The sequence below is a fragment of the Diadema setosum genome, chromosome 21 (genome assembly GCF_964275005.1).
Source record: "Diadema setosum chromosome 21, eeDiaSeto1, whole genome shotgun sequence".
Taxonomy (NCBI): Eukaryota; Metazoa; Echinodermata; class Echinoidea; order Diadematoida; family Diadematidae; genus Diadema; species Diadema setosum.
In genome coordinates this window covers 2,290,266-2,311,493 of record NC_092705.1, presented here as the reverse complement: position 1 = coordinate 2,311,493, position 21,228 = coordinate 2,290,266, and the positions used below count along the sequence as shown (strand labels likewise).

At 40.6% G+C, this 21,228-nt stretch overlaps 3 protein-coding genes across 3 annotated transcripts in view; all 3 read right to left on the bottom strand.

Moving 5' to 3' along the window:
• The window catches only part of LOC140244195 (ras GTPase-activating protein 3-like), a 142,104-nt gene extending 134,447 nt beyond the window's left edge, over positions 1-7,657 (bottom strand). Inside the window, exon 1 of the mRNA XM_072323828.1 lies at positions 7,543-7,657. Coding sequence (XP_072179929.1) covers positions 7,543-7,603 — 61 coding nt within the window. The 5' untranslated portion in view covers positions 7,604-7,657. The remainder of the gene's footprint in view (positions 1-7,542) is intronic.
• A 5,097-nt stretch (positions 7,658-12,754) lies between these two features.
• Positions 12,755-13,934, bottom strand: LOC140244231 (uncharacterized). Its single transcript, XM_072323866.1, has one exon. The coding sequence runs from the start codon at positions 13,801-13,803 to the stop codon at positions 12,835-12,837; it is 969 nt and encodes a 322-aa protein (XP_072179967.1). The 5' UTR covers positions 13,804-13,934; the 3' UTR covers positions 12,755-12,834.
• Positions 13,680-20,558, bottom strand: LOC140244230 (uncharacterized). The gene is made up of 2 exons (XM_072323865.1): positions 15,771-20,558; positions 13,680-13,806 (listed from the first exon to the last, which is right to left on the bottom strand). The coding sequence occupies exon 1, from the start codon at positions 17,039-17,041 to the stop codon at positions 15,791-15,793; it is 1,251 nt and encodes a 416-aa protein (XP_072179966.1). The 5' UTR covers positions 17,042-20,558; the 3' UTR covers positions 13,680-13,806; positions 15,771-15,790.
• Positions 20,559-21,228: the final 670 nt, after the last annotated feature.

Sequence of the window (21,228 nt, the reverse complement as noted above, 5' to 3'; positions counted from 1 at the left end):
GAGTTCTACAATCCCTACTTAAAAGGATTGAACTGTCACTATCAGAGATATATCCATGTAAAAATATCACCATGCCAACAAACTATTAACTGACTGGATTATTCTAACACAATCAATGGAAAATAGTGAGTACTTTAATACATGTACGCTTAATAAGGTCATTCATTTTTTTTTTCTTGCAGCATTTATAATTCTAAATACCTATTAATTGTTGGCGCATGCGCGAGCGGGATCTCATATTATGCCGTACGGAGAATTACGAATTAAAATACCTATTAAACCATACTTCTTTCATAGCTGCATACTTTCTATTGGATAATATTACTACATGTAGAAACTCCTGCAGCAAGCAAAAGACCACACAGATAAAGAGTTCTCAAACTGGAAATAATGCTAACAGTACAAATTGTACCTTTAAGAATGTCTTGTGAAAGCATGGACTATTCTATTACGGCCATCATCACACAGCACTTGTGGCTGTCTCTATTGTATGCGGTGGATGTAAAAAAAAAAACAAGAAAAAAAAACAGCAACAGCAGCACCATAATGGCTGTATAGCCTCCCTCTATAAAGTCACGTGATCATTTCCAATTAACTGATGACTGCTCACGAGTTTCATAGCATCTACACAGGGGAGGTGATCATGACAGTCCTAATTATGATTCACAGGCTCGAAGTGCGGGTATTGAGATATTTCCATATTACTGCTGCCTAATTCTGTCATTGCAAATACACTCTTTGTACAACTTTATGTCCTAATCCAATTTTCATTTGCCCCATAATGTAACTATTTATCAACTATCTCATCAACCTTCAGTTTCAGCATTCATGAGAATTCATTTTGTTTCCAAAATGACCTTAAACACACTGTCTCTCAATCATTTACACATCATATTGTACCTCACATTGATGTGAATTTGTTCTATGTTTGTTCCATGACATTTGCTCCTGTGACAATTGCTCCCATAAAAATTCTGCACGCTAAGCCAAACATAATGCTACCCAAAAACATAACCCTCACCTTAACCATAATCCCTTAATCATAAGGTGTTAACCATAACACCTTAACCATAATCCCTTTCCCTGCTTGTTTGTCATTTTGCCTCTGACGAAGATTCTGCTAGGATCGAAAGCTCAGGCCCCTTTTGACTCCACTTAATCATAATCCTCACATCAAACTAAACCTAAAAGTACCAAACCCTATATCACCAACCCTAACCCTAACCATAAGTCCTTGGAGAAAATAACACCGGAGCAATTGTCTCAGGAGCAAATGCCATGCCGCCGAATTTGTCATCTGCATCACCTCATATTCTACTATTACCCAAACCGGTTTTACCAATGCACAGTAAAGTGAGGGAACTTACAAATGCAGTGAAACAAGAAGTCACATATTATATTCAATTTAACTGATAAGGTCGCTGTGATGATCACTTGAGTGATGCGTGGACTCTTTTGGTAAGAATTTGAGACTTCCAGCAGACCGCGAATTTCAAAACCAGCTCTGTTTCTACTGAAAATTGTATCATGCATTACCTCAGGGACGACGGAATTACTCACACTACCTTGCATCATCCACTCCCCATTTGATGCATTTCTACTGAGAGAGAGAAAAAAAAAATGTGTTACCTTAACCTTCATCATTCAGTAAAAAGCACACACCAAGTACTCCTGCCCACATCCCGGGTGTCAAAGATAATCTCAACCCTAGGCTTAACCCACTGAGGACAGGCTGACTTTGCTACAACATGCATTTCCCATAGACACCTGCCCAAGTATACCCGCGACTCGTCTTCAACGGGTTAATGTGCTCTGCTTGGCAATTGGCGCACATGCTGGAGTGCTTCCTTCATCAACTGGCACATACATGTATGTCTAGAAACTAACTGTCAATGAAAAGAGATTACCTTCATGTAATCCCCCAAATCTCTACTGTGTTAGGATGGCTTTCCTGTTGGACTACGGTACTGTACGTTGCTACACCTGAATGGGCTCGCTGACTTTACAACTACTACACTAGGTCAAGTTATGATAGACTTCTGGGGGGTGTTTCATCAAGTTAGTCAGCGCTTGACAAGTTGTCAGCGCTGACAATTTCAGCAAAATCTTTGGTTTTGATTGGATGAGATGCTCTGGTCACTGACTGTTACTATGGTGATTGTCAGAGACTGACAACTTGTCAGTGCTGACTAACTCGATGAAACACCCCCTGAATACTGATGAAGAGAATCAGAGAGTAATGTAGTTCCTGGGAACATAAAGGGTAAACATAGTGACATAGCTGTCTGGTTTGTTTATTCAAGTGCATGATATGTGTGTGTGTGTGTGTGTGTGTGTGTGTGTGTGTGTGTGTGTATATACATTTTTTTTGTACATGTCAATACTTTCTCGTGAAGAAATGGTCAGTTAATAGGATTGATTTATAATCGAGTTGTTATGTTTGAAGGGAGATGATAGGCAGTATAAGTTGGTAATGGATTTGTCTTTTGAATGGCATTTGTACCGTTCTTATGTTCATGTTACACCCAGAATGGGTTGATTTATGATTAATTTGAATGAAATCAATAAAATATCATTGAAAAACAAAAAAAAAGTGTGTGTGAGTGTGTGCAGATAAAATGAAGAGCACAAAATATACATTTATGTACACCATTACTGCTGCAAACTTGATATTTCTTTTGTTGTAGAAATACCTGCAATCAACTGACCTAGCAGGAAAGATGATGCAACTATTAGGGGAAATGTGTTGCTTGAAGGTTTGCATGGTGAAGTACAGTTGTAAATGAGGGAGAAAGGTTTGCAGTAGCACCATAGACTGTATGTAGTCAGTGTAGGGATAGTTGCTTTGCAAAAGAAGAGCCTAGGAAAGGGAAAAGTTGAGGAGGGAAGCGACATCCAAAGGGAGAGTGTATGGAAGGCAAATAGTGACAATCGGGGGGGGGGGGAGCAGTATAAAGCTGAAAGTTAAAGTTGCACTAGTGGAGACGGGAGTTTTTTATACTTTATGTACAGAAACATTCCCCATAATTATGAAAGCAATGAAGTTCACTACAATTGACCTACACAAAAAAAAAAAAAAAAAATCAGTATGGAAAACGTTTCCACATAATTTACAAATGTTGTACATTACTTACAAATATGTAGTCTTAATCTATGCCTTTTGACCTAACACACACAAGCACCCAGGTGATTCAAACACAGAGGTCCTTCTTTCTCTCCAGTAGATACCCTTCCTCTTGCAAAAAAAAAAAAAGAAGAATCCCTACAAAAGAATTAAAAATTACATACTTACTTTACAAAGCTTTAGTAGCGTGAAGCGAAGACAGAGGTACTTCTACATTGCATCAAGTAACTAGAAATTTCTGGGAAAGCGTTGCTTATGAATCACATACATGTACAGCCCAGCACTCAAGTACACAGTCGAGTACTACTTGTGAGATGACACTTCAGCAGAGTGGGTCCGCTAGACTGCCACTGCTAGTGGGTGGCCATGCCATGAAGATACCTACTATTCATTGATATCTTTTGGCCCTTCTTATTATCTATTCCACACAGTGAACTAAGATCACATTCCCCTATTCACGTTAAGTACATAAATGTATGGCAGTTCGATTGTGCAGCAAGACAGTGACTTGTTCAATCTCATTTCACAGTACAGTGTATCATGCTGAGGATGGGAAGGCCAGAAGAAAAATTCCTAACAGTTGCCAAGTTGCTTTTTTTTTTTATTGTCTTTAAAAATGTGCCAAGATGAAATTAAATGTGTCCCCTTTCATGAGTTCTCTTCCTGAACAAAATGTCTGAGTTTTAATAAGTTGTTCTCTCAGATAGAGTTCCATACAGGGAATGATTCTCAAAATCAAATTTGAGTAGCAATTTCAGCTGATTCAGCTTGATCCTGTACACTTTTAAATGGAAGAACACTGCTATTCAAAAGGAAGTTTGTTTACATGTAGCAGTGCTATAAAAATGCATAGCAAAATGCCATCTGATATCAGGAAAATTATTCCCTGCCATACACAATGTTTTGTACTCCGATCCCTCACCCACCTTCTAACTGAAAAAAAAACGAACAAACAAACAAACAAACAAACAAAAATAATGGTACTGGTAGGATAAACCATGAGTATATACAATAAACTTAACAACTATACTACAAACTAAGTAATGTGACTAATGAGAGTAAAGCATGTAATAATTTATATGGGATAATACCATTTTCATTCTGTGTTTACATCATGATCTTTAACTAATAGGACACATCACATTAAATACAGGTGTGAGTTTTAAAATATTGCTGAATTTACAATTGTTGAGATATTTTGGTGATCAGTTTAGTATACATATCTAGATCCTGAGAGCGTGTTCATAATCTTAGGGCATGAGGACCCTGATGTAGCTAAGGCAGTGTCCTCCGGTGCACTGACCCCAGTAGCCCCCGGTACAAAACTCTAATGTCCTGCTATGGTAATGAGAATGGATTACTGTATGTAGAGCTACAGTAGGGTTTAGGGCTCCCCCCCCCCCCCCCCCACAGATACACAGATAGAAGCCTGTGATGTACAGTGTACATACTGTACATTGTACATCGCTGTGGGGGGATGCCTAGCCACTGACCCTTAAAGGGTGAGGTACATGTACAGTATACCTCACCCTCCTCGATTATGTTTAAAGGACAAGTTCACTTTCATTAAAATAAGGATTGAGAGAAAGTAGCAATATTAGTAGAACACATCATTGAAAGTTTGAGGAAAATCGGACAATCCCTTCAAAAGTAATGAATTTTTGAAGTTTTTGTGCAGTCACCGCTGGATGAGAAGACTACATGTACTGCAGTGTATGACGTCACATGCGTACAACAATAAGGAAAATATAAAGAGAATTTCACAAAATTTCATCTTTTGAAAAAAGCACACATTCTCTTGACTCGTTACTGACATATATATGTCAGTAACATATATGTTATGGGTAATGTTACTCCCATTGCCTTTAGAAAGAGGCAAGTCAAGTGCTCTTTTATTATGCGAACAAAGTGAAAATATGTTGAATTTTCTTTACATTTTCTTTATACTGTTGTACTCATATTACATCACGAGTCTTAGTAGTCTCCTCATCCAGCGGTTCCAACACAAAAGTTTTAAAAATTCATAACTTTTGCATCGATTGTCCAATTTTCCTCAAACTTTCACTGATGTGTTCTACTAATATTGCTGCATTCTCTCAATCCTTATGTTAATGAAAGTGAACTTGTCCTTTAATTCAAAGTCCTAGAACAAATCAGCAAATTTAAACTTCTGTAAATAGTAAAATATCTCATAAATACAGTGCGGTATTCTGTTTGAAATATCAAAGATTTGGGAGGAATTTTCATGGAAAAAGACACAGCTACCCGCTCAGCACACGGCTATAACCAATGAGTATTGAAGCACATGCACCGCGTGCACTTCTATACTCTTTGGTAATCAACGGATTCCCGGCAAAGTGGTTTCTGTGCTCGAGCATCCCCATCCAGTAGTATCAGGTGTGAGAGCATTCAGTCTATAGGAGAGAGATTCCGCGAAGCCAGACATACACAATGTACACAAAGTCTCTGCAAAACATATCCCTGACGATAACTGCCAACTGATCTTTGCTTCTACATAGGGTTTAGGTTGGTTTGGGGGTTAAATTAGAGCAATAAAACAGAGATCAATAAAAAATGAGGGGATATATGGAACTCTTTCTGTCCACTCACTTTCTCATCCTGAAAACTACAGTTTTTTGTACTTTCTCATCCTGTGCCTACACATTGCGTATACATATATGTGACCTGCTACAACAAAAAGGTCCTAAAGTCGCGCACTGTCGAAGCCATGAAAATCAATTTTGAAGTCAGAGCATTAAAATTGGTTAAAACTTACGATTTTCTGATTTTGATATATTATTGAAGTCTAACATGTCTTCTATCATCTGTCGAAATTTTGAAGTAAAATGATCGAAGGAAAAATTAAAAAAATAGCGTTTTTCTGAGCCATGTTTTTTGGCGTTTCAACGAAGCAGAAACTGGTTCGAAAATTTGGATTGAGCGCCACAGATAGGTTCCGCCCATAACAACGACCAGAGTAATCTCATTGGTCAGTTTGCTGCTTGCTGCTAAGCGAAGCGTGAAGCTCGCACACTGCCCAGTCGACTGGTGCACGTGCGGGCGGGGTGCGCTATGTTCAGCGCTTCTCACATCCTGGTCACTGATTGGTTGGTGAGGAGACCGCCGACGCTGATGTGCTTGAATGAACTCTTCGGTGGTTGCTAGGGCTTACCTTCTGTTGTCAAGTGGTGAAAACTGACTTGCGTGTCCCTTGATCGTGATAGCGTCGAAAGGAAGACTTTTAGGGCGCTTTTCTCGAAACAGTGCTTTTCCAGACGTCTCGACATGCTCTCTTTTAAACATCAATATCTACGCAGCCGATTATTTTTATAAAATGTGTTATATATCAATTTAAAGCAGAAAGATTAGGGGATTATATCATGCAATTTTCAAATAATCGACCTCGCCCGACTTTAGGATCATTTTGTTGTAGCGGGTCACATATACAGATATAGATAGGACAAGATGTAAACATCCATTGAGTGACCATTGCGAGCTCTGACTATAATCATTTTTCTTGCTTGCTTGTCCTTACCTTAACTTCAGGAACACACTAAAGCAAGCTTTGCATTGAGGGTGCCTAATTTTTATGTGTCACAGTCAATCTTTAGTTTGGGTTTCTTACCACATAACGGGCATATACCCAGTGGTGGATCCAGAGGGGAGAGACCAGGCGCATTCCCCCGCCCCCCTTTATTTTTCATTGAAACAAAAGAATAAAATTGTAACAATTAGGGGATGTGAGTGCCCCCCCCCTTAAAAGGCACCCCCTCTTCACAGAATTCCTGGATCCGCCCCTGCATACCGGTACCAAAGCTCTTGCCTATCAGTGTTACAATGTACTAGGTTTCTACAATCTGTACAGATTCAACTAGCTAGGCATTGCAGTCTAAATGATCCATCTTACTCTAGTTGGGTCATGGAAAGGTGTACTTTACCAGTGCAGTGTAAACTGTATTACTAACAATACAAGTGCCTGGAATAGAGTAACGGTTAAAGTAAATTTAGGCCTACTGTATGCAGTATAAAAGACCCCGGACCCCTGTACTGACTACTGTATATTGGTAGGCAAAGGCAAGAAGGTACAGAAGTTTCAATTTCTTCGTAGATTGTTTGTCGTTGTTTTCCCCCTAGATAGCTGCGACAGAGCATGATCAATGGCCGAACGGCCCAGCCCAAATCATGACCAGGCGAGATGATGTCAGTGTTGACAAACAAGCAAAACTCAATCACCGTGGAAGAAATGTCGGGAACTCTTGAACTCACTTTGCGTAGCGGAAAACAACTCTACTGTAGAGGGGAAGGGCTGGCCGCGAGAACTGCGCAAGTTACGACCACCGACTCTCTCGTACCTGGCCAAAAACATTGTCATTTAGTACCGAAATTTCGAACACATAGCACTGACAGTCGATACTTACCAATGTTAATCCTCAAACTTTCCAATACCCGCACGACCGGGTCTGCCGCCTCTTCCGCCATAATACCATTATCTTTCAGAAAAACTATGTCCAAAGAGTTCGTGCTGGCCGTTACTCCGTTTCGCACAGCAGTACAATGCACTTGTGTGTGTGATATGGCCAAAAAGATCTCTACGTCTCTTCCACACGTCTAACCTGTGTATAATAATGTACGAGTACTATCACACGTGTGGGTACCGGGTGTACGCGTGCACAGCGCTTGCAGCACGTATCATTCCTCTACAAACTCCATAGGATCACAACCAGCGATACACCTATCCAGCGGCACGCGTACAACGGTGATGTACTTCGGTTCCGATCGTACTGGCTTCGTAGAGTCGAGAGCACCACATTTTGATACATACAAAAAGTGTAGTTCAGTTTTATCACAAAACACAGTGACATCTTTGTTCGCGGCGTTTATGATAAATCTTTGTTTTTATGGTGTATTGTTTTTAGGGAATATACCGTAAAAACAACAAAATTTAATGAGAACTTTTTTGTGTTTAGACTTTTTACGATCACTCGCAACAGACCCGGCATACCGTAAAAACAAAAATTTCTCATTAAATCCGCGAACATTATATACCGTAAAAACAACAATTTTTCATCAAAGCCGCGAACATAAAAAGATGTCACTAACTTTCTCAAGAAGCCGTCACGGTGACGGTTAATTTAGAGGCGGTTATTAACAAAACTATAGAACTTCACAAGGACATTGTGTTTATTTAACAGTTGATTAAACTGATTAACATTTTTCATGCTTGGTTCTCCCCCCCCCCCCCCATTCACATTTTAGAAGTATTTTTTAAGCACTAAAGCCTGGTTGTTGTTGTTTGTTTGTTTTTTTGGATTGATTGACTGATTGATTGATTGATTGATTGATTGATTGATTGATTGATTGATTGATTGATTGATTGATTTCCGTTTTGCGTCTGCAAATCGCGCGACTTTCTGAGTGAGTTTCCGGCGCGTTCGCGTCAATCATCCGTCAAGCGTCTCTATAGTCAGCATCGACGATAGTTCAACTAATACTGCATCATTTTATTATTTGTGTCACCGCATACACCTGAATAATTATGATTATGTCGGTCTGCTGGTGTAGTTCAGGCAGCTCGTGCACTGGATAGTATTTCATCCATTTGCGGGGAAAGTAATGATAGGTTTATATAATGTAAACTAAACTAATGAAAGGCTAATTGTGGCTGATTTTTTTTTTAAGTGATTTTCCTCAGCAAACGTATGGTGATAGTGATATATAGGGCCTACTATCATGGCGTCACCTGCCTCGCTGGGACCGTTTGATAAGGTATTCGACAGCGGTTCCGTATAGTCACGTTAATCTGACTTCTGTATTTGGGTCATACTAGAAAAGCCCTAAGGAAAGGGGAGTTGTCTATTATGTCAGTTTATTTGTCTTAGGCACCTATGCCTTTGTTTTTTGTTGTTTTTTTTTTTGTTTTTTTTTTATAGTTTCAAGACTTGTGAATCATTCCCTCATGATGGTATTCATTCTTTACTTTTGACGTCCCCGCCAAACTTGTTGATTAAATTACTGTAATTAATTTTTCTGGGATATGGGCTTATCTCAAACGCGATTCCTCACCACTTTTTAGCCTGTTTGAATGACTAAAGAAGACTTAATAAACCAACAAATAACACTGTAGAAATTCATCTAAATTGGACCTAAACGAGACGGTGATATTGATTCCAAGTTTATCTATTCTTTTCTGTTTCTTTTCTGACTAGAAATCTAAACACGAACATTTTGATGCGTTGAAATAACCCAGCAATTATGACTGGCAGGAAAATGTGTAAATTCATGACTATACTGTTGTTTCATTTGCATCGGGACAGACTGAGTGTTGATGCAATAATAATCATAATCGCAATGGTGCTTAGTGACATGTGCAGACTTATACATAATGATATGTGTATTTTTCGAGCACTCAATTACTGTTGATGGAAATTAGAGACCCAGAATGTGTATTGCACTGCGGGTGGGGCTTTTTGTGTTGGGTTCATTTATTTCGTTCGCACAAAGCATTGCATAATACATGAAACAAACAGCAGGGAAATAATTTACAGCTACGTCAGTTGTCCACGTGTGATGAAAAGCATTTAATTTTATCGCCGATGCGTTTTCTCCATAGTACACATTGTCGACGCTACACATTTGGAGATCATTAATAAAGCTTATGTGCAATGTCTGTGTAGAAATACATTCATCGTTGTAGTAGCCGTTATCAATGTTCTTGTCATTATCAACATCATAAAGGAGGAGTAGAAAGAGAAGAAGAAGAAGAAGAAGAAGAAGAAGAAGAAGAAGAAGAAGAAGGAGAAGAAGAAGAGGAGGAGGAGGAGGAGGAGGAGGAGGAGGGAGAGGAAGAGGAAGAAGAACCTGTGGAAATGCACAGTGGATTCTGGAATTAATTATAATAGCGCCACCTTTTGTTCTCTGTCGGTGAAGTACACCGTCGGATGCCACTCTCGGGGTACAGTTTTCTCCGATTAAAAAATACGCATGAAGGCATGCAGTTAACAAATATCGTATGTTCCAGACCCGAGTATGACTGGATATGCCATATATCTATGCCATATATCTATACCAATGCTCATTAGTGCCTTCTTCAAACACAAACATGTGTAGGCCTACTGTGTATCTATTAGTGTCCAGTGGTGGATTCAGGAGGGGGAGCACAGTAAGGCACGTGCCCCTTTAAAGGACAAGTCCACCTTCATATAAATGTACATAAGGTTTGAGAGAATGCAGCAATTTAATAGAACACATCTATGAAAGTTTTAGGAAAATCGGACAATCCATTCAACAGTTATGATTTTTTTAAGTATCTGCATAGTCACTGCTGGATGAGAAGACTACTACAGTGTATGATGTCACATGCGTATAACGGTATAAGGAAAATAAAAAGAGAATTTCACAAAACTTTACTTTTTGAATAAAGTGCACATCTCTTCTACTTGATACTGATGTATGTTAAGGGTAATATTTTTCCCCCTGCCTTCTGAAAGAGAGAAGTCAAGTGTTCTTTTGTTATGCAAGAAAAATGGAAATACATTGTACGTTGAATTTTCTTTATATCGTTGTACTCGCGTGACATCACAAGCTGTAGTAGTCTTTTCATCCAGCCGTGACTGAGCAGAAACTTCAAAAATTCATGACTTTTGAACGGATTGTCCGATTTTCCTGTCACTGATGTGTTCTAGTAATATTGCTGCATTCACTCAACCAACATGTCTATAAAGGTGGACTTGTCCTTTAATTTTTTGTTAAAACAAAAGAAATATAAAGAAAAAAAGGGGGCACGTACACCCCCTTCAATTTTGTAAAGGTGCCCCCCCCCCCCCCCACCCTTTATGGAATTCCTGGATCCGCCTGCTTCTGATGTCTCACAATTCTTTAGCACCCCAGGCAGGTTAGCTTTTAGTCTTCTAATTTTCTGTTCTTTTTATTGTGCCCTTGTGAGAGCTAGAGCATGGCATAAGATGATTAACAGAGATAATCAAAATGGCACTAACAAACTCTTTGTCATAAAATGCAGTACATGCGTTCTTCCATGCTGTTTTCTTATGTCTTCCAGCCCCCTTTCTTCTCTCTCAAGCTACCAACTCTCTCTTTACCGACTCTCAACAGCAAAGTCTGTTTGCTATTCATGAAGGACCACTACTTCAATGATCAAATGAGTGTAAAAAGGGCATTCCGACTGAACGACAGATTATACAGCTTTTTGCTTCTCATTGGCTTCACCAAATTTCTCAACTCCACTTCCCAACAAGCTTCCAATCTGCATGGCATGTGAGACACATTAAAGCACACAAATAAATCAAACATCACAGTAAATGATGTCACATCTACATTTTCTCATACTAGAGACTTTATTTGATTTTCAAGAACAGTATTTCATTCTTGTTGGAAATTAGAGATTCAGTCCGCAACACAATATGTATGCCCTGTTGGAGACTTTATTTCATACTGAAATTATGGGTTACAGCTTGTTATTCCGAAGGTTCGTTATTCCGAAGGCTCTTCAGTCCAAAGATTCCTTATTCCGAAGGTTCGTTTTTCCGAATTTCATTTTCGGATGAACAAATCTTCGGAATAACGAACATTCGGAATAACGCCACAAATGTTCGGATTAACAAACCCTTTTTCATTTTCGGATTAACGAACCTCCAGGTATAGGGAATTTGCGTGTTTCGGATTAACGAACCTTCGGAATAACAAACCTTCGGAATATCGAACCTTTGGAATAACGAACAGCACCCGAAATTATGTGCTGTCCTATTTATTGCTGCCGTGATTCCCCTTCTAGCACACACACACACACACTCTCTCTCTCTCTCTCTCTCTCTCTCACACACACAAACACACACACACACAAGCCAACACACATGCACACAAATAAACACTGGTCACCTCTTTGGAAGTTAAAGGTAAATTTGAACAATATGAAAAAAAAAAAGAAAGACAAGAAAAAAATTGACCAATGAATGGCAGCGAATCATTCAAAACAATGTCTACTTAGCACTTCTGGTAGATGTCTCAGTTTGGGTCACATGATGATGATGTCAGTTGTATTATACTTCTCATCAGATCATCTGCATGAGGGTTGACAGTTCATCAACCATGTTTCCTTCTCACTTGGTTTGAGATTCACCACACAGTCAGTCCGCAGCACCCGATAATTCGCTCGTATTTATTCAACTCGTATGCAAGCCCGCTTTAGGCTTGCATACGTAATGAGCTGCGTAAGGGGATTTTGTCCTTGGGCTTTCGGCTACAAAAATACACCTTATGTTCACAAATTTGGTATCAAATTCAAGGAAAATAGAAAGATTAAATGAGAACTTACCTGTTTGAAATTTGATCTTTATTTTACGAGGGAGTTGTAGGAAGAGAATACATTGAGAGACCCGCTTTGCGCACGCGCAGTCATTTTTCGAAGCATCAAATGTGGCTGCTGGATATTTGAAAGATTATGGAGAACTTAGCTTCACGTTTGAAACTTTGGGAGGGAGAGGAGGGAATGTATTCTCTTCCTACAACTCCCTCGTAAAATAAAGATCAAATTTCAAACAGGTAAGTTCTCATTTAATCTTTCTATTTTACTTCTGGAGTCTCCGAAAGAGACTACATTGAGATTTTGAAGCCCAGTAGCCATATTTGTAAGAAATATAACAGAAATGACTATGAATTGTCATTTACCAAAACGGTAAATTGTTTACCTTGCCTGGTCATTTTAGTAGAGCAGTTGAAAGACACTTGCTCCCATCCAGCAAAGGTTTTCTGTAGTACTTTCTGAAAGTCTTTTCATTCGTCCAGCCTGCCTTCTCAAGGATAAACGAAACTGGCAAGTCTGCTCTGTGTGCAGCTGACGTCGCAGCTGCTCTTGTTGAGTGAGCCTTATATTTTGAAGTGTCGATTCCTGCCGCTGTCATAACATCTTTGATCCACCTGGAGATGGTTTGTGACGTAACTTTCGCATGGGGTCTGCGAAAACTAATAAAGAGCCGACGCTCTTGGCCTCGAATTTCCTCAGTCCTCCGTATGTAGGCTTTGATGTAGTTGACAACGCACAATCGACGATCTGGAGGGTAGGCTCTCATGCTCAGTGTGTAGCCAGCGTTTCCAGGCCTATTTTGTTTCAGTAGCTCGCTGAAATGAAATGTAACTGATGATCCCTTGAGTATCATGTTGTCCAAATTCAGGAGCTGCAACGACTGTGCTCTCTGTGTTGAGATGAGAGCCATGAGCATGCATAGCTTTTTGGTGAGATCTTGTAGGCTCAGTGCATTTGCCGGTGACAGCTTTCTGAGATAGCAAAACACAATATTTACATCCCAAGTATCTACATAGCGAGGTCTTGGGGTTCGGAGATGGAAAACTCCCTTCATAAATCTTGATATCAAAATGTTGTTCCCAACTGTAGAGGCACCATCCTCAAGAACTAGGAATGATGCGAGCGCACTTCTTGCTGTGTTGAGTGCATTGTATCCAAGACCTCCTACATGAAAAAGCTCACTAAGAAATTCTAAAACAAACTGAACACTAGAGTGAAGATGGCTTTTCTTCTTACTCTTGCAAAAGTCTTTCCACTTCTTTATGTACACACAATATTGCTTCTGGGTAGAGGCTCTCCAAGAAGCGGCCAAAATGTCCACAATTTCCTTCTTTAGTCCTGTCCTTTCGAAGGGCTGCCGCATAACCTGCAACAGAGAAGATCAATTCGATCATACAAGGGATGTGGTTCATGCGTAACAGGTTGCGTTAATAGGTTCCTACTCCTTGTAATTAGCACTGCTTCACCCTTTAACATCCTTTTCAGCTTAGGAAACCATGCCTGTGTGGGCCAATTTGGCACTACCATTATGCCTTCAGCTCTATCTGTTCTAATTTTTTGAAGACATCTTGGGATGAGACAGAATGGGGGAAAGGCATAGAATTTGAATTCTCCCCAATCCAACGTAAATGCATCTACGGCTTCTGCATTTGGATCTGGCAACCAAGTGACATATCTCTCAAGTTGGTTGTTTAGTCTGGACGCAAAGAGATCAATGTCTGGAAGCCCAAAAACTGAAACTAGTTTGTTAAAGGCTTGCTTGTTAAGCATCCATTCATTTCGGTCACTGAACTTTCTAGACCTGCTGTCTGCCTCAGTGTTCTCACTCCCTGGAAGGTGTGCTGCAGTAACCCAAATATTACGTTCCATGCACCACCTCCAGATGTCTCTAGCTGCACTGTCACAGTCCTTGGACTTAATACCCCCCATGTTATTCAAATAAGCAACTGCTGTTGTGTTGTCTGACCTAAGGAGGACATGAACATCATGTAAAGAAGAGCAAAAGGACTTCAGTCCAAACCCGGCTGCCAATGTCTCCAGGTAATTGATATCATTCTTTCTAGCTCTTTCCATTTCAAGATCGTTCCATCTGCCTCCTGTTTCAATGGACAGATTTGTGGCTCCCCAACCAAGCCCACTAGCGTCTGTACGCAGCTCAAGTGTAGGTCTGTTACGCTTAATTGGTGCACACTCCTCAAAGACATGATTAATCCACCATTTGAGCTCTTCTTTCCCTTCTAATGACAGCTTCATAGGTCTGTCAAAATGGCCTTTGTTAGCTTTAAGGGCGGCAATTCTGTCACGTTCTAAGCATCTGTAGAAAAGAGGGCCATGTTGGACTCCAGGGAAAGTAGCTATTATCTTCCCGATAACATGTGACACCTGCCTGATTGTGGGTCTAGTATTGTCAAGCAAGTCTGAACAGACTGTGATAATGTCCTGCATTTTCTCTTCTGGCAAGGAGATAGTCATATCACCAGTGTGCAGCTTAAACCCTAGGAATGTGAGCTCTTGTTGGGGTTCTAGCATAGATTTCTCCTCATGGACTACGAAACCTAGCTCAGACAGGAGATTTGTGGTTGCACGTACAGCCTCCTTTGTTTGTTCTATTGACTCTCCGATAATGAGAGTATCATCAAGGTAGCCTAATACTATGTGCCCCATTTCTCTCAGTGTAGCGAAAACAGGTTTCATGAGCTTGGTGAAAAGTCTGGGCGCTGTGCTGAGCCCATTTGGTAGGACTTTGAACCTGTAAAATTTCCCTTGCCATGGAAATTTCAAGAATTTTCTGTGTTCAGTGTCAATTGGAATGGAGTAGTAAGCATCTCGGAGGTCGACTGAGGCTAGGAAATCTCCTGGGGAGATTAAAAGGGCAGCTGTATGAATGTTATCCATTTTGAAGTGTTGTACGCTCACACACTTGTTCAAATCTGTCAAATCAAGTATTAGTCGAACACCCCCATTTTTCTTGGGTCGTGTGAAAATGTTTGAGAGAAATTCTCCTTCTTCATGACCACATTCTTCGATAACATTCTTAGTCAGTAAGCTTGCGATCTCTCTGTCAATACAAGCTGAATTGTGCTGGTTTGGTTTGTATTGAATGAAGGGCTTATCCCTCCTAGGGGGCATACATGCTTCTTCAAATTCAATTTTGTAACCCCTGATTGCTGCCAAAATAAATGGATCAGCTGTGATTTGGCACCATCGCCTGTAAAAAAGCCTCACTCGACCTCCGACTGCCACTGGAGCTTTCTTTGGAATACATTGCACACACGTACAAATACATTGGGGAATGCAGGTATGATTATGATGTGAATCGAAACTACCTACCTCTTTGGGTATGCTGGTAGTTATTTCTTGCGCTGCATTGGAGGCCTGTGCTGTGGAGCCTGTTGTGGGGGGCGGCTCGCTGTGCGGGGTGGTGGCTGCTTGCTGTGACCCCACTGTGGGCGCTGACCTAAAAAAGGCCTGCTACTACCGCCGGCTGTTGGTCTGTGTGTTGAGGCAGCTGAACTTGCAGTCCAGCCAGCACTTCTGTATTGTCGCTTGGAGAAAGCTGCTCCCCTGTACGGGTGGTACGTACTAGACTGTGGCCGCGAAATTGGGTTTCTCATCACCCCTGATGCAGCTTTCTGCTCCTCTTTGAGGTCTTTCATTCTCTTTCCCAATTCATCCCCGAATAGGAATTTAGTGACGGGAGTGGAAGGTTTGCAAAGATGAGAGTAAGTGGCTGCCATGTCCGGCTTGATAAGTTCTTTCCTCAACGAATTGAGTTCAAAATTGGCATTGCACAGCAACGCCAATGCGTCCTGCTGTGTGTCGGTCAGCCGAGGTGATGGGAAGGACTGTATTAGCGCGCTCAGGCCCTTCGTCAGCGACTTCTGCACACGCTGTAACTTGGCATCTCTACTGCGTGTGTGTTGCGGTAGATTATCCCAGATCGGGCCGTTCACCTTCGGTGTAGCGAGGTAAACACAGTTGCTCGGGGCTGGATACTTAGAAGCCGTCTCTTCCAACACTTTTTCTTCTAGAGGGTGGCTTATGAGGTAAGTAGTAGAGCTGGCTAAGTCCTCGTCTACCGGTAGCCCTGTATCACCCGGCTTGGCAAATTTTGCTGCGAGAACGGGGATTTCTAGCACGTCTGCCGCGTCTGACGCAAATTCGCCTTCTTCTCTGTTGGCTTCGCCCGTGTCACGCACGTGCGGCTCCCCGCACTGTTGAAAATCAGTTTCCATAGGAATTTCACACTGTCCGGCGCTGTGCGCCTCATCGTACGCCACAAAATGGCGCGATGCCGGTTTCGGCGGCGTGGAGTTTACACTGGGCAGCGCGTCGACCACTTTACTCAGAAGACTTTCCAGTCTCGATAGTCTGTCCTCGACATCCGAGGATTTTTCGGCCGTCTTTGGGCCCTGCTTCGCTTGCGGCACTTTACCCGCCATGTTAGTACCGGAAACCGTGACCGACTTAACTAGTTTCTTTTTCGGCTTGACTTGTTTGCCTGTCGGAGGGGAACGTTCTTCGCAAACAACGTTGGTGTTTGCCACTGCGCCGGGCTTAGCCGGATGATGCAGCTGTTCTTGGGGCTGTTGTACCTCCATCACCGTAGCCACCGCGTGACTTTCGTGGAATGAGGCCGCTAGAAAAGGCTGTGCTTGCCGCCTTGCTAAGCACCGAATAATCGTTGTACGATATAGGAAGATAGCGGAATCTAAATTCCACTAACTGCTGGTTTCTAGAACCGTTAGTACCGCGAAATGCGAAAAAAGATCAGAATTTTCGACTGCGATAAGGGAACTGCGTTCGAATACTCGTGCGTAGAAAAGCGATATGACTGCGCGTGCGCAAAGCGGGTCTCTCAATGTAGTCTCTTTCGGAGACTCCAGAAGTAAAATATGTAAACTATCGTCACATGTTACTCAAATTATTGTAAATGAAAAATATCATAGCGTAATTTGAGCATGAAAAATGATGAAAAAAGTAATTCGTGCAGTACACTTTCAAGACGTCAAAAAAATACCAAATTCACCTTGCGTCTCAATGAAAATGCTCTATTTGGTAGTCCATCTCCTAATCTTTGTATCCATGTAAATATCTTGACAATTTGATCCTTAATCCGGTCAGGAACCAGTAAAATATACATCGATGTCAGTGCTGATCAGCTTGAAACCGTGCAATCTCAAGAGTAAGCTCTCTCATTGGACAGCGCCTGCACTCAGCGCTTGCATTACGTCATTACGCTGCTACATAACGGTTTCATGCCACTTGCGGTTTCTTGGCACGCGTGTAGTTCAAGCGCTGAACGCACGCACTGTCCAATGAGAGAGCTCTTTCGCACCACTGTACACTTTGTGCGGAGCATACTTCTGGCTTAGGAGTGAATTGTACAGACATTTCAAAACGGAAAAACTAGTATAAATCATGCTTGCGTCTCCTTGACTCCAATATATGATGAGTATCTAAGTTTCCTCTCTACGAAAAAGCCAAAATCAGAAACAACAGTTTCTTAATCCGGTCAGGAACCAAAAAAGAACTTTAGATGACAAAATCTTCCGTGAAAAGCAGGTAAAATTTACGCAAATTCAACTGATTATATAGTCATGATAAGATCCGATGTTATAGGCAAATTTAGTATTAAAATAAAGATCAAAGTCTGGAAAACAATTTACCGTGACTTGTAGCCATGACGAATGTATGTATAAGTCGCTACACTGTGAAAACCATAGCCCTATCAAAGTCTCGCAAAATCTCGCACGACGAGACACCTTTCGAACGCAAAGATCGTCAACGAGAGTGCTGAATAAATCTTGCCGGATCGGCTCATTAGCATACGTGCTGCGGACTGACTGCACAGCCTCCACGGCATATGTTGGATGAAAACAACACAATCCTTGATATGTCTTAAGCAAATTCAACAAAGAAAACAATTTTAAGAAACTTTGGCAAAATCCATGTGCATTTAAAATCACACTCATGGTCTCATGATAAAGGCAGACTTTGGATGCAGTGCCTTTTGGATACCACGGTGAACCACATATTTACCATTTTAAAGACCCTGTATGTACAGCATGTGGATACCATGGAGTGGGAAGGCTGGTCCGGTTCAGATATATTCAAGCATTCCCGTAACAAACTGTGTACAGTTCTATCACTGATCTCTTAGAAAGTACACTGTATACACACTGCAACAGAATTTCGAATGGAGTCAACCATTACCAATGGGCGTACACTTTGATCAGTGCAATTTGTGGCTTCTGTATGTACCTCAACGAGCAGTGAATTAACTGGACCACCCATAATTTCATCAAGAACTTTCTCTTCAGGTCACAATGGGAGACGTTTTATTACTGGTCTTATGAAAAAAAAAAATAACAATTTGGCTACAACCACGTAATAATGAGGCGAGAAATTGTGCTACTGATATCTAAAAAAAAAAAAAAATAGTGAAAATGAACAAAGGTTAAAAAAACACAAATCTAAAAGAAACTGAAGATTGCAAAACATCCCATTGAACAGAATGAAGACAGAACTTCCCAATGCACAATAATTGTAAATCGTAAATTGTAATATGTAAACTGTCACTGGAGAACAGAATACCCTTTACATCTTATATGCTAGTTTGATAGGCAAGGTATCAGTATGTCTTCCACAAACAGAAAACAGTGCCCTCAGGACCCAATTCTAAATTTACAGTGCACTCCGGTTATAACGAACATGGTTATAACAAAATTCCAGTTACAACGAAGTAAAAATTCAGGTCGATACATTGTCCACTCAATGTATTTTCATTGTTTATTTGTTAGTTTATAATGAAATTTTGATATGACGAAAGGATACTGCGGGTCCTGAGGACTTTGTTATAACCGGAGTCCACTGTACACTGTGACTACCATATCCTGTATATGCCATATACAGTGCACTCCAGTTATAACGTACAAAGCTATAATAAAATTTTGTTACAACGAAGTAAAAATTCAGGTCCGAAAATTATTATCTATGTATCCTTATATATACTTTATTTGTTCGACTATAAGGAAATTTTGATAAAACGAAACAAAATTGCCGGTCCTGAAGACTCCGTCATATCCGGAGTGGGCTGTATCTACTGTGATTCAGTTTTTTATTATTTCGCAAGTCAACTGATATTTGCACCATGCCAAAATGCTGCTTCCCAATTAATACAAAAGATGCAATGCACATCGTCCCCAAGGTGAAAATCACTATGTCACTTCTTGATGGCAAATTGAACTATTGTGCTCAAGAGACTGCTGTTTTTGAAGTCTTTGATTTGTGAAACATACTCGCTAAATACATTATGGTGTACACTGGGCACGTACTGTGGATGCCAGACACAAGAGACACCAAGATAATGTAAGATTGGAAGCCCAAAAAGAAACGGTCCTCAGAACCAAGAAAGTGTTGGGAGGACAGAATCAAAGAAATTACAAAAGAAGTACCAGTAATATCTTGTCATCTTAAATCTATGTAGGGCCTCTGAGAAAAAAAAATAGTGTTTTTAGCCACTGACAGAGCTACCCTACTGAAACAAAAACAGATAAAGAAAGAACAGAAGAACTTTGACAAAAACAAAGTCAATGACCCCTGACAGAACTGAATAGTGATGTCTGCTTAATCCCTTGAGAATGAACTGATTTTGCTATAACACATAGACACATGCTCGAGTATAATCAGGACTAGTCTTTAACAGGTTAAAAGATTTTTGACTGACAGGCCAGCCAGCCTACAGGCATCAGGGTGTGAGAGGTAAAAGGTGAGAGACAGGACGTGTGGGTTCCTGAGATTTTCTTAAAACATGCAGCCAGTGTCACATGACCTGCTATCTCATGTAACAACGCACTTGCATAGCAGAGAAGACGAACGCCGAGACGACGAAATCTCATCACTATGAAAAAGTTGTTCAAAAATGTTGGAAAGTTCTTTGAATCTCATCTCCTTTGCAACCCTGATACAAATCCTGGTACAACAAATATATTTGTGACCCGATACAACAAAAGGATCCTAAAGTCGCTGACAGGTGAGCCGAGAAAATCGAGTTTGAAGTCAGATCACCAAAATCTGTCAAAACATTTGGATTTCTGTTTTTAACATTATTTTGTAGTCTAATGTATCTTCTATCATCTGTCGAAATTTCGAAGCTAAAAGATCAAAGGAAAGGCCTAAAAATAGCATTTTTCTGGGCCATGATTGGCTTGCCCGTCAGCGACTTTAGGATCATTTTGTTGTAGCAGGTCACATTTCTTTGTCATAAGTAGTTGGTTTGAAAAGTTTGGAGTTCGTTATACAAATCCAATCTCTTTTGCGATCTTCATCTTGATAAAAGGAATTTTTGATAAAACAAATCATCTTTTTTTTTCTGAAGAACTTGTCATGGTAAGAGTATGCTTCTGTTGATTCAGTAAGCAGAGTAACAACTTTGCTAACTCCATCAGTAGTCACACAGGGGCTGAATTCATGTTTTGCTGCATATGGAGGATGTAAACCTCTTAACAAGCTTTTGTTTGCAGAACTGGTACATCTTAAATGTCAGAATGCAACATTTTCTCGATATCACTGTAGGATATAAAAACACAAAACAATACGGACATTAATATCCTTATTTGCTAATGTGCAAAACATGCACTCACATTGTTCAATCACTCAAAATGTGGTCTCAGCTGTGCATTTAAGAATGACCATTCTGTTTGTACACACGAGTCCCATGACATCAATTTTGCACAGATAGACCATAATGTGGTACAATCACTTTTAATGATCAAACTCAAGTCGT

Excerpts from the sequence above, each read along its gene's own strand:
- LOC140244230 (XM_072323865.1), bottom strand. The coding sequence starts at position 17,041 with ATGGAGGTACAACAGCCCCAAGAACAGCTGCATCATCCGGCTAAGCCC.
- LOC140244231 (XM_072323866.1), bottom strand. The coding sequence starts at position 13,803 with ATGCGGCAGCCCTTCGAAAGGACAGGACTAAAGAAGGAAATTGTGGAC.